General features: G+C 36.7%; 1 protein-coding gene across 2 annotated transcripts in view; it reads right to left on the bottom strand.

Annotated features, from left to right (window-relative positions):
- LOC136866055 (protein mesh) overlaps positions 1-13,295 on the bottom strand; it is a 164,209-nt gene that overhangs the window by 21,687 nt on the left and 129,227 nt on the right. For both annotated transcript variants that reach the window (XM_067142694.2, XM_067142692.2), the window contains exons 18-19: positions 12,374-12,534; positions 8,390-8,572 (exon numbers count right to left, since the gene is read on the bottom strand). In XM_067142694.2, coding sequence (XP_066998795.2) covers positions 8,390-8,572; positions 12,374-12,534 — 344 coding nt within the window. The remainder of the gene's footprint in view (positions 1-8,389; positions 8,573-12,373; positions 12,535-13,295) is intronic.

A 13,295-nucleotide genomic window follows, 5' to 3' on the forward strand; every position in this document is an offset into this window, starting at 1 on the left:
AAATTTAATTTGTCCTCCTATTCAACACATGAGCATCCATGGCTCAGGTGGCAGCAGGCCGGCCTCTTACCACTGGGTTTCGTGGTTCAAATCCCGGGTACTCCAGTTTTCACTGTCATATTTCATTCCAGCAGCACTCTCCAGTATCATTTCAATTCACTTGCCATGCATTAATCATTGCACCAGAGGAGTGAGACAGGCTTCGGCAGCCGGCACAATTCCTATCCTCGCCACTAGATGGGGCTTCATTCATTCCATTCCTGACCCAGTAGAATGAACGGAAACAGGCTGTGGATTTTCATTTCATTTTCATTCAATACATACATATCTCCATTTTTAGATGGAGTAATATTAATCATACATGTTTCAACTCGGTTAAACCATCTTCAGTAAAAAACAGTGATTTTTTTTTTTTTTACATAATTGATGTAAAAAGAAGATGTTAACACATAATGAAGAAGAGAGTGGAAATGAATGAGACATGATGGTATTAAAACAATAAGTAATTATGGTGAGGTTGTGGACCTCTTAGTCTAGACATACAGTGTGTTACAATTAAAAACAAGGACGGATTTACTGTGCTAAAATTTAAAATGATAGTCTGTCTTCATTGAGTCACAATCACAAATAGTCAAGAGGGCAGAAAAAAATTGAAAAACTGTTTGAGAATAAAACAAATGCCAGATAAAATGTATGTGACTCATAGTGAAAACCACCAATGAAGTTCAAATCTGTAATGGAAAAAATGAGTGTGTATGAGAAACTTGGGCTAATAAGTAAAAAATGAGCATGAAGAAAACTTTAAACTTACTTACTGAGTAGTTTCGATCTCAAACATACATGTTTCAACTTCTCAATATAGCAGTCCCGCTTTCACTGATCGTGTCTGTTGCTGGCTCAGCTGTGTCTACGAGGATGGGAGGAGTGAAGGGAGAAGGGGAGGGAGGTGCTGAATTGGTGGGGAGAGGGGAAAGGAGGAGTGGTGTTGAATTGGAGAGAGGGAGGCAGGGTTTGTTTTTATTATAGAAATGCTAACAGATGTATGGAATTAATGTTTCAAGTAGAATGTTCTTTTTTTTCATTCAATTCATTTAAATTACAAGAGGGATGTCTAAACTGATCTATATCAATTTGGACACTCTCGAGAATGTTGAGCAAGGTGCCTTTTGGCTCATAATGCAAGATCTTATGATCTTTATTTATTGTTGTATATTTGTGACTGGATTCTTTATGATGCTCACCCATAGCTGAAAAAGATTGTATTTGAAAGCGTTGCGATGTTCAGCATAGCTTATAATAAAATTGTGGTCTAGCTGACCGACATAGCTGGAATTACAGGATTGGCATTCTAATTTGTAAACTCCAGAGTTCAGGTATCTGTTATTGTTATTATTATTATTATTATTATTATTATTATTATTATTATTATTATTATTATTATTATATACATTCGTTTAGCCCCCTAATGAGCACGTGGAACCATTAAATAGCACTGGTATTCTTCATCTTATTCTTATCTTCCCAAAACTTCCTCATCCTTTCACTATGGGCCTGCCGTCTTCTTCTTCTTCTTCTTATTTTTGATTCGTTGTGCCCAACTGTGGAGCGTGTTTGAACTTATTTTGCACAATGTTTCTTCTTCTTTTCTTCCCAATATCTCTTCATTTTTTCACTGTGTTCCTTTCTGCATGTTTCTGTCCAGCCTGTACTTTTTCTTGTTGGTTTCTCTGCAAATTTATGTTTGTTTACTAAGCTTGGGAAATTATTCCACATTTGGTGATTAATGGTTAATTGTCGAATCTTGATTTAGTTCCTTCCATAAACTGCGTCTTTTCAAATGAAATTTGAAGTTCAGTTTTTGCGGCTATTTCATGCAATTTTTCTATGGAATGGATTGCTTCTTGTCTGTTGTTCGAAAGGATCGCAAGGTCATCTGTGAATGCTAAGCAATCAAGGTGAATTTTGTCTTTAAGAAGTCTGCCAATGTTTATTCCTTTAGTTTCTTTTCTCCATTCACGAATCACTTTTTCCAAAACTAAATTGAATAGTAGTGGGGATAGTCCATCTCCCTGTCGGACACCAGTTCTGATTTCGAACGGTTCAGAAATTTGTCCCAAGAACTTAACTTTTGATGTTGTGTTGGTCAGAGTTTGTTTAATCAATTCCCTCGTTTTCCTGTCGACTTGAAATTCCTGTAGTATGTTGAACAGGGTCTGCTGATCTATGGAATCACATGCATTTTTGAAGTCAACGAAGGTGATTACTGTTTGTTTGGTTTTGCAAATCTGTAGTATGGTTTTTAGGTTTAGGATTTGTTCTGCGCAGGATCTCCCTTTCGGAATCCAGCCTGATAATCTCCGATCAGGTGGTCTGTTTGTTTCTCTAATCTATTAAGTAGAGCTTTAGAGAAGGTTTTATATACGAGTGAGAGGAGAGAAATTCCTATGTAGTTATTAATATCTGATTTGTCTCCTTTCTTGTGAAGTGGGTGAATCAATGCACATTTCCAATCCTCTGGAATTTCTTCAGAAAACCAGATGTCCTGTAAGATTTTTTGAATACTCTGGGCCAGTTTGTCACCACCAATTTTCAACATTTTGAATCTGGATTAGGTGTTGGTTTTTCATAGGTGAATTGTTCTTTCGGAGATTCACAGTTTAAAAGGCCCATGAAACGGTTTGCTAGGAGTTCACAATTTCCCTTATTACTTGTTTCCAAAGTCCCATCTGTACATTTGAAACAGAGACTAGGTGCCTGGTAATTGGATAATTCTTCTCTGAATGTTCTATAGAAGTTCCGTATATTGTTTTTCTTGAAATCTTCTTCGATTTCTGCCAGTCTGTTTTGATCATATTTTCGTTTTTCATATCTGATGATTTTTGAGGTTTGTTTCTGTGCTTTGAAGAATTCATCACGATTTTGATCAGTTTTATGGGAACTCCAGTTTAGCCAGGACCTAATTCTGACTTCTGTGGCCTTGTCACAGGTGTCATTCCACCACCTGTGTTTGCGTTTCCTTGGGGGGTTGCTGATGTTTTGTGAATCTTTCAAGAGTGTGTCCTTGAGTTCTAGCCAGTTTGAAGGAGCATCGTTGAGTTCTGTCTCAGAAATTCAGGGTCGATTCTTGGGTTTCTCATTGTTTTGGTTTTCTTCCTGTTGGGTTGAAACTTTACTTTAACAACAGATAGGTGGTGGTCGGAGTCAATAATTCCCTTTTTGACTTTAACGTTCATAATTTATTTTTTATTTTTCTTGGAAATAGCCACATGGTCTAGTTGAAATTCTCCTAAATGCATGTTCGGGGATCTCCATGTCATTTTCTTTTGTGAAAGTGCCAGGAAATGGGTTAACATCAATTTCAGATCGAAATTCTCGCAGAAGCCAATTAAACGTTCTCCATTTTTATTGGTTCTTTTGTGAGCAGGGTAAAGTCCTACAGTGGTCCTAAATTTCTTCTCTTTGCCAATTTGTGCATTGAAGTCCCCCAACAGAATTTTGACATGATGTTTTGGAATTTTGGCTGTAGTTTCTTCTAGTAATTCCCAGAAGTCATCTACCTTCTGTGGGTCTTTTTGATTGTAATTGTTTGTAGGTGCATGTGCATTGATTAGTGTATAAGCTTTGTTTCCTGATTTGATTGTCATTAGCAAAATTCTTTCAGAAGGAGATGTAAAGTATAATACCAAATTTGTTATATTTTTTCTCACTGCAAAACCAGTGCCAAATTGTAATATTTTGTTAGGGAGGAGGGTAGCTGGTTTACCTTTATAAATTCTATAGTTTCCTGATTCAAAATGATTTTCGTCACTGTACCTAGTTTCTTGGAGTGCCAGAATTTGGATGTTGAGTTGGTCTAATGTGTCTGTTAAGTGCTTCAACTTTCCAATTTTGCAAAGCGTGTTGATGTTTAAAGTGCCAATAAAATGTTTTTCCTTTGGGCAAACAGATTTAGGAAGCTCCGATACATTCCCGCATGATGTTCTCGGTCCCCCAGAATCCGATGACCGAGAAACCTTGTATGAATACTAGGGCCTGGGGTAGTAGTATCATTAACTGACGTTGCCATCATGCTAGTAAGTTGAAGATAATGGGGAGATTGATCTTTGTCAATCTCATAGTTACAACTAAGGTATTGAGCCTCAGAGGTTGTCTCAAGATGTTTTCTGGCAGTGCCTGTTTTCGGTCCGCGAGAGGTATTTTATTTCCCTCAAGCCCTCTAGACAAGTCCGGCGAGCCCCCCGATCCGCCACCTGGGACACGCCCGATAGGGGAACAGGCAAAACCCCCCATTGTTGTTGTTGTTGTTGTTGTTATTCAGATTCTGAAATTCACAATGAATAACAATTTCTTCACTTTCAATAATGTAATTTAGCAACAGATGGGTCTTGCTGTGGGGTCACTGGCTTCAGGAATCCTTGCGGATATTTACATCAATTGTTTAGAACATTCTCACATCATTGGTAAGATTAATGGCATTCAACACTATGTGGATGACACATTTGCTATTTTAGACTCTTATTACTAACAGCAACACAGTACTTGAACTTCTCAACTCCATTGACCCACATATAAAATTTACCAGAGAGTCAGAAAACTATAATGCCCTTAGTTACCTGGACTTAACCATTATGCGCAACTATAACAATATATATAATATATTTAATATATACAGAAAATTCACCCACACCATCAATACCATCCAAGAAACTTATCTGCACACAGACATACATTAGAAAGCAGGTTACTGTAGTATGGTACTCAGAGCGTTAATTGTTCCTTTATCTCACAAAAATTACAAAAAAGAAATAAACACTATTTACAATATTGCAGAATACAACAGCTTCACTAGAACCTTCATCAACAGAATCATGAAGACATGTAAGAGCAGATCTAAGACTACCCTAGAAAAAGAATCTGCTTCTAAAGAAAAGTTTTCTACTTTCACATTCAATAGCAATAGCATTTACCAAATTTCTAATGTCTTTAAAAAACACAACATTCAAATAGCTTTTAGAACCTCCCACACCAATTCCAGGCTTATTTTCAATCCGCACTCCGTCAGTAATAATAATAATAATAATAATAATAATAATAATAATAATAATAATAATAATAATAATAATAATAATAATAATAATAATAGATACTTGAACTCTGGAGTTTACAAACTAGAATGCCAATCCTGTAATTCCAGCTATGTTGGTCAAACAGGCTGCAGTTTTGTCATAAGATACACTGAACATCGCAACGCTCTCAAATATAATCTTTTTCAGCTATGAGTAAGCATCATAAAGAATTCAGTCATGATTATACAAAAATAGATAAAGATCTTAAGATCTTCCATTATGAGCCAAAAGGCACCTTGCTCAACATTCTCGAGAGCATCCACATTGATATACAGTAGATCAGTTTAGGAACCCCTTTTATAATTTAAATGAAATCAATGAAAAATAAAGAACATTCTACTTGAAACGTTCATTCCATATATCTGTCAGCATTTCTGTTATAAAAACAAACCCCATCTCCATCTCTCCAACCTAACACCTCTCCTCCCTTCCCTTCTTTCTACCAACTCAGCACCTCCCTCCCCTTCTCCTTTCACTCCTCCCATCCTCGTAAACACAGCTGAGCCAGCAACAGACATGATCAGTGAAAGCGAGACCGCTATATTGTGAAGGTCAGGCTGTTTGAGAGAGAAACTATTCAGTAAGTTTAAAGTTTTCTTTACACTCATGTTTTACTTATTAGCCCAAGTTTCTCTTAGACACTCATTTTTTCCATTACAGATTTGAACTTCATTGGCATTTTCCACTATGAGTCACATACATTTTATCTGGCATTTGTTTTATTCTCAAACATAGTTTTTCAATTTTTTCTGCCCTCTTGACTATTTGTGATTGTGACTCAATGAAGACAGACTGTCATTTTAAATTTTAGCACAGTGAATTCATCCTCATTTTAAATTGTAACACTGCACGTGTAGACTAAGAGATCCACAACCTTGCCATAATTACTTATTGTTTTAATTCCATCATGTCTCATTCATTTTCACTCTCTTCTTTGTCATGTTTTAACATATTCTTTTCACATCAATTATGTAAAAACAAATTCACCGTTTTTCACTGAAGATGACTCAAATGAGTTGAAACATTAATATTACTCCTTCTAAAGATGGAGATATGTATGTATTGAACAGGAGGACAAATTAAATTTCCTTTGTAAATATATCATGCCATCGTCCAAGATTCCTGCAGGTTAGAAGAAGCTGTTTAATGTGTAGTGGGAAGAAAATTATGGCAATATTTCTCATGCAATACATGTAAACCCTTCATTGTCATTTGGTGTCATAAAATAGGCAAATAAGACCGGTTAGGGTTTGCTCCAAATACAAAACCAGGAAGCAAACTGATATTCTGTGTGAGCGTTGCCAAAAATGATTGCATTCAGACTGTACCTCAGGACACAATCTGAATTCTGAAAGATTTTTCTCTGCTGCAGATGTTGAAAAGTGATGTAACGCTTTGTTTCATTCCTTGTTGTAGCCAGAAACTTTAATAATTGTTAGCACTAAAATGCAGAATGGAATGTTGTGCAGTTACCAGAAGAAGAATCAAGTGTAACTAAAAAATTATTAATTTTTATCTGACATACTATCCTCTTAGGGAAATGGGGTTGGCAATTATATTATTAAACTATGCAATTTCACCCAGCACTCAAAAGCTCAATAGAAAGAATAGACAACTGGAAAATAATCTAAAACAACAATACAACAGCAACAATAATAATCGTAAATAATATCATCCAAGAGTAAATCATGATGGAAAAGAACATAATGTCTTTACTCTACATATGAATAATTATCAACAAATGATAAACAACTTCTATACAGAGTTTATGGTAAATACATTTCTTTGTTAAAATGCTTTCAACTGATATTGTTTGACTATATTCACAAACCAACTTCCAGGACTGGAACACTCAATATTTTGTGTTCATTATAGCTGTACAGTTATAAAGCATTTTTGTATGATGTGGCTGTGTAGTGCATGTCATGGATTGTATTTGTTCACTCAGAATGCCTTGAAGTGCAGTATATGAATCAATTTCGTACTATTCTAGATTGTTAAGGGGACATCCAATATGTCTGTAGATGTGTTTACTGTGTCTCATAAATGGTTGACAAGTACATACAGTACGGTATTCTGTTTTATGTTCGATTGCTCTGATGTATTCTGTGCACTTTGTTTTGAAATTTCAGCTGGGTTTGGACATTCACTATGTTTGAATTTATGTGTCAGGTAGGTTATATGTCTATCTGCTTATTATTTTTTTCTAGGTTGAATTCTCTTAAATGTTTTTTTCTGTGAACCCTAATTTTCTGACTTTTTAGAAATGAGGATTCATCGCACTGACCCTGTGTCACCTTGAAATCTGAAAGTCTTTGGATTAAGCAGTAGAAGCTCAGTAATCAAGAGCCATCAGAGCTGTAATGCCATAGAATTTGTTGTTCTTTACTTTGTATAGGAAGCTGTCAATAAGTAAGTCAATTACATATTCTTGTAGACCTCAACACCAGACAAACAACCGATAAGCAAGGCCTTGCTTCTGCTGTCGGAACAAAACTACCAATAGTAATGTAGAGAATGAAAAGGATCAAAAGAAGAAATCATGCAGTTCTCATTTTAAGGGTTAGAACTCTTTCCTCAGCAGAGAGTTACGTAAATGGATGAAAATTACAAGAGCAAATACAGTATATAGGAAATACATGCACTGTATATGGAATAGAACCTTTTAGCAATCACAATGGTTGATAATATTTAAATAACATATCAGTGATCTGGATCATGAAGTCCATTTTCATTCAAATGCCCTTACCTTATAATGATCAGATACTAAATCTGGATCACAAGTGATATGGTTCTCTAACTTCCCACCCAAAGAAAAAAAGGAAAAAATCAGTATTTTATTCATTTGGCGTATGGCTTTTAGTTCTAGGAGATTCCGAGGACACGTTTAGCTCGCCTGGTGCGGGTCTTTCTATTTGATACCCATTGGCAGCCTGCGTGTCTGGGTGTGAAATGATAATTGAGATAGGGAGAGGATGAAATTCAGTGTCGGCACAAAGCCTGCTCCTGTTGAATAACATCAAATCATCTGCTCAAAGCTTTGAACATCCATCCGACAGATGAATCACCATCAACAGAGTCGTATGCTCTCACTCCATATGAACACTGGGGAAAGCTTTGGAACTGAATTCAGGTTTTTGACATATAATCTAGTGATTATAAGTTGTATACCACCACTTCTCCCACCCTGCCAGCCAATATTCTGATGGTGAGAATGAAATAATATTATGAATTAGTTAACTAAAAAATAGTTATTGACTTACGGAGGCATTCTGTGTATCCACTTTCTGGTGTACTCCACCTTCCATCAGGATTACATGTTCGTCTCTGGTCGCCGTCTAGCACAAAGCCCTGGTTGCATTCAAAAGTTACTTTCTTACCAGGTATGAAGTAGAAATTACTCTTTCGACCAAATCTTGGTGTTTCTAGAACTCCACAGGAAATAACTGGAACAGAAGTAGAACAATAAGGATGTTTTGTTTTTCAATACCAGCTAAATACATATATTTAATAGGAAATTGCTAAAATGGTATTTGTCTTAGCAATTTCCTACAGATTGGAGTACCATTTCTTCAAAAATTTTAATATATACTGTATGCCAAACAAAAATAGAATACAGGCAATAAATTGATAAATTAGAAAAAGAAAAAACTAGAGGAAGAACAATTATGTTAACAAGGATACTAAAATCACATATATACTAATTTAAATATCACAATAAAGCAGTACTTTGAATTAACATCTTAGTCAATCCAAGTGTGGCTAAATGGCCAATATCTGGGCCTTCAAGTATCTGGAACTCTAGTTCAATTCCTAGCCAAGTCATGAGATTTTAATCATGAGGGGTTAATTTCCTTGGTTTGGGTCTGGATGTTTGTGTGGACTTCAACATTCCTGCAATTTACTCACCACACAACATTACCCAACACGGCATTAGGATAACTTTCCTATACATGACAGGCGCCACCCACCTTCATCAGAGGATCTGCCTTACAAGGGCTGCACAAGGCTACTAATAGTCACATAAGCTATTTATTACCATTTAAAAAGTAGACTAAAGCTGTGAGGAGCATTAGAGACTTGAGTTTTCATTTACTGTCTACAATATGTTCTCAACTTTCTGCAGCAACTTAAGTGTTACAGTGACAATTAAGTAAGTGCTGCAATAAGGTACCATATTTCTCTGAATCCAAGACAATGTTTTTTTTCCTCAGAATCTCATGTGAAAAATCAAGGGTCATCTTGCATTCGTGACCTAACAGTAATGAGCACCACTGGCAGCTACCACAGTAACCACGCTGCTTTTCTTCACCCTCGCGTGTGCATAAAACTCAACCGTCACTGTCCACGTCTTTATTAGGCCTATAGGCTACATCGCTAGCCATGGAAACTGGTTGTACGGTGCCTCTGCGTAACGTCACTCTGGTTCTCAAAAAACAGTGAAGAGAGAATGACATTCTACTTGGCGAAAGACAGGCTCGCAGCGCAGGTGACCGGGTGAGCAACAATCTCCTGAATAAATAAACAAATGTCCCTGTATTACCCTCTACAAAAACGTTTCTCAAATCTACTGAGAACGTGCGAGCCTTTGAATTCTTAGAAAGACCATGGTTACTCAACGGTAGAATTATAAAGTGTCTACTGTACTTGAAACTTACCAGGAATATTTTCGTGATGCATTGTCATATTGTAAAGATACGTAGAACACGGTATTGACGGCAAATTTGCAATGGGTTCTTGTCGATATTATGATGCCAATTTTAAGTTAATGGGTAATAAACACGTGGAAATGAAGAATGATTGTGATTGATCAGATTTCTGGGGATATACTAAAGACATTGGGTTGGGATATAGTACCATATCTGAAGTACTTATTTGATTATTGTTTGGTCGGAGGAGCTATACCAGATGAATGAAGAGTTGCTATAGTAGCCCCTGTGTATAAAGGAAAGGGTGATAGACATAAAGCTGAAAATTACAGGCCAGTAAGTTTGACATGCATTGTATGTAAGCTTTGGGAAGACATTCTTTCTGATTATATTAGACATGTTTGCGAAATTAATAACTGGTTCGATAGAAGGCAATTCGGTTTTAGGAAAGGTTATTCCACTGAAGCTCAACTTGTAGGATTCCAGCAAGATATAGCAGATATCTTGGATTCTGGAGGTCAAATGGACTGTATCGCGATTGACCTGTCTAAAGCATTTGATAGGGTGGATCATGGGAGACTACTGGCAAAAATGAGTGCAATTGGACTAGACAAAAGAGTGACTGAATGGGTTGCTATATTTCTAGAAAATAGATCTCAGAGAATTAGGGTAGGTGAAGCTTTATCTGACCCTGTAATAATTAAGAGGGGAATTCCTCAAGGCAGTATTATCGGACCTTTATGTTTTCTTATATATATAAATGATATGAGTAAAGGAGTGGAATCGGAGGTAAGGCTTTTTGCAGATGATGTTATTCTCTATAGAGTGATAAATAAGTTACAAGATTGTGAGCAACTACAGCGTGACCTCGAAAATGTTGTGAGATGGACAGCAGGCAATGGTATGATGATAAACGGGGTTAAAAGTCAGGTTGTGAGTTTCACAAATAGGAAAAGTCCTCTCAGTTTTAATTACTGCGTTGATGGGATGAAAGTTCCTTTTGGGGATCATTGTAAGTATCTAGGTGTTAATATAAGGAAAGATCTTCATTGGGGTAATCACATAAATGGGATTGTAAATAAAGGGTACAGATCTCTGCACATGGTTATGAGGGTGTTTAGGGGTTGTAGTAAGGATGTAAAGGAAAGGGCATATAAGTCTCTGGTAAGACCCCAACTAGAGTATGGTTCCAGTGTATGGGACCCTCACCAGGATTACCTGATTCAAGAATTGGAAAAAAATCCAAAGAAAAGCAGCTCGATTTGTTCTGGGTGATTTCCGACAAAAGAGTAGCGTTACACAAATGTTGCAATGTTTGGGTTGGGAAGAATTGAGAGAGAGAAGAAGAGCTGCTCGACTAAGTGGTATGTTCCGAGCTGTCAGCGGAGAGTTGGCGTGGAATGACATTAGTAGACGAATAAGTTTGAATGGCGTTTATAAAAGTAGGAAAGATCACAATATGAAGATAAAGTTGGAATTCAAGAGGACAAACTGGGGCAAATATTAATTTATAGGAAGGGGAGTTAGGGATTGGAATAACTTACCAAGGGAGACGTTCAATAAATTTCCAATTTCTTTGAAATCATTTAGGAAAAGGCTAGGAAAGCAATAGATAGGGAATCTGCCATCTGGGCGACTGCCCTAAATGCAGATCAGTATTGATTGATTGATTGATTGATTGATTGATTGATTGATTGATTGATTGATTGATTGATTGATTGATTGATTGATTGATTGATTGATTGATTGATTGAAGAAAATACGACATAACTAAAGCCAATGTTCGGTGTTGGCGTGAAAGCAAAGATAGTCTAAAAATGTGTACTGTACAAGAAAGGTATTCATATGATTTCACTAAGAATCTTTTTAAGCCTGATTGAATTTTTTTGAAAGAAAAAGTGGGAGTTGTCTTGCATTCAGGGTTGTCTTGGATTCAGAGAAATATGGTATTATGGACAGTAGCAGTTATTTTAAGTAAAAAATTTGGCTGTTTTCTGGTTTAATGCTATTGTATCAGACACCTGTATACATCTTGTGCTCTTCTGCTGAAACTATTCCAACATTGGTTTTTTTTGAGGACTGCATAGTTACACATTTCCATCATTCTTAAACCATTGAATGCATCAGATGATGATGATGATGATGATGATGATTCCTATGATGGTTATTTTAAAGGACTTAACAATAAGATCATCAGCCCCCTAAAAAATATAACATAGGCTTGAAAGGTCTCCATTGATTAAAATGAGTATGGATGAGATAATTAAAACAGTCCATGGAATTTTTAATGTATACCCCACAGAATTGTTTTTAAATTCCTGGCTTAAAACAGTCTATGGAACTCTTAACCTATATCTCATAGATGTTTGTTTAATTTCTGGGCTTATTCCAGGTTTTTTTGGTTTTTCCCAAAGTTTCAAGCCTGGTTGCTTTTTCTGATACCATTCCGATACCATATCATATTTCAGGTGAAAATCCACTGGAATTCAAACCTTGGCATTTAGACTAGCTACTGTGCTGATCATTTCCTCATTTTATATAAATGAATTTACTCCTAATCTAAGAAGTCAGAACAAAGTATTTCAGTATGATACTTACCCCTCTCTAGGTTCTTCTTTCTAATTTTTGAATAATCGTCATGATGTTGTTTTGAGTAAAATGCTAATTCTCTGTTCAGACTGACAGCATAATCAAATCGACATTGATAGGAGTCACCACAATAGGAAACACCATCTTGAAGTTCACGGTCCCTTGATGTTCTGGAAAAAATCAAAAGCAATGTTGACTGGAATTTGCATCTAATGACAAGAAACTAAGAAGGTGCAAAGACAGTGCTTGAAGTGGGATTTTTTAAAAGTAGCAGGATGTTTTAATCTCTTTCCCTGCTGACATAATATTCTCTCAAATTCTCTACATATATCTCTTTCCCCTTCTAGACTAGTGATTTTATCAAATTCTAGAATTTTCATAAATTATGAGGGGTGTTCAAATGAAAAGGTACAGTCATAAAAATCAAACCGGTTGATATTTGAGTACCCCGCTTTGGGATGATGTAGTGCGGCATCTAGGGAAGCGAATGTAGTGTCCAGCATGATAATGCACATTGTGCAGGTGTTCTCACATGACGCAAGGTGATGCTCACTGTCTGTTTCAATGTCCGAGGTCCGATACTCATCGAATTCCTCGAGCACAGAAAAACCATTAACAGTGGTGCGTACTGTGAGACACTCCATAGCTTACGCAAGTCCATCAAGAGCAAATGGCTAGGCTGCTCATGGAGGGAGTGATTCTGCTCCACAATAACGCTCGTCCACATGTCTCCAAGGTCACACAAAGTGTACTTGCCAAGATCAAGTGGGAGTAGCTTGAGCATCCGCGCTACAGCCCGGACATGTCACCTTGAGACTTCCATCTGTTTGGTCCGCTAAAAAGAAAATCTCAAAGGGAAGTGCTTTCACTCAGACGAAGAACTGAAGCACACCATGAAGGACTGGCTCCTGTCACAGCCACAGGAATTCTG

Source organism: Anabrus simplex, chromosome 3 (assembly GCF_040414725.1).
Source record: "Anabrus simplex isolate iqAnaSimp1 chromosome 3, ASM4041472v1, whole genome shotgun sequence".
Classification (NCBI taxonomy): domain Eukaryota; kingdom Metazoa; phylum Arthropoda; class Insecta; order Orthoptera; family Tettigoniidae; genus Anabrus; species Anabrus simplex.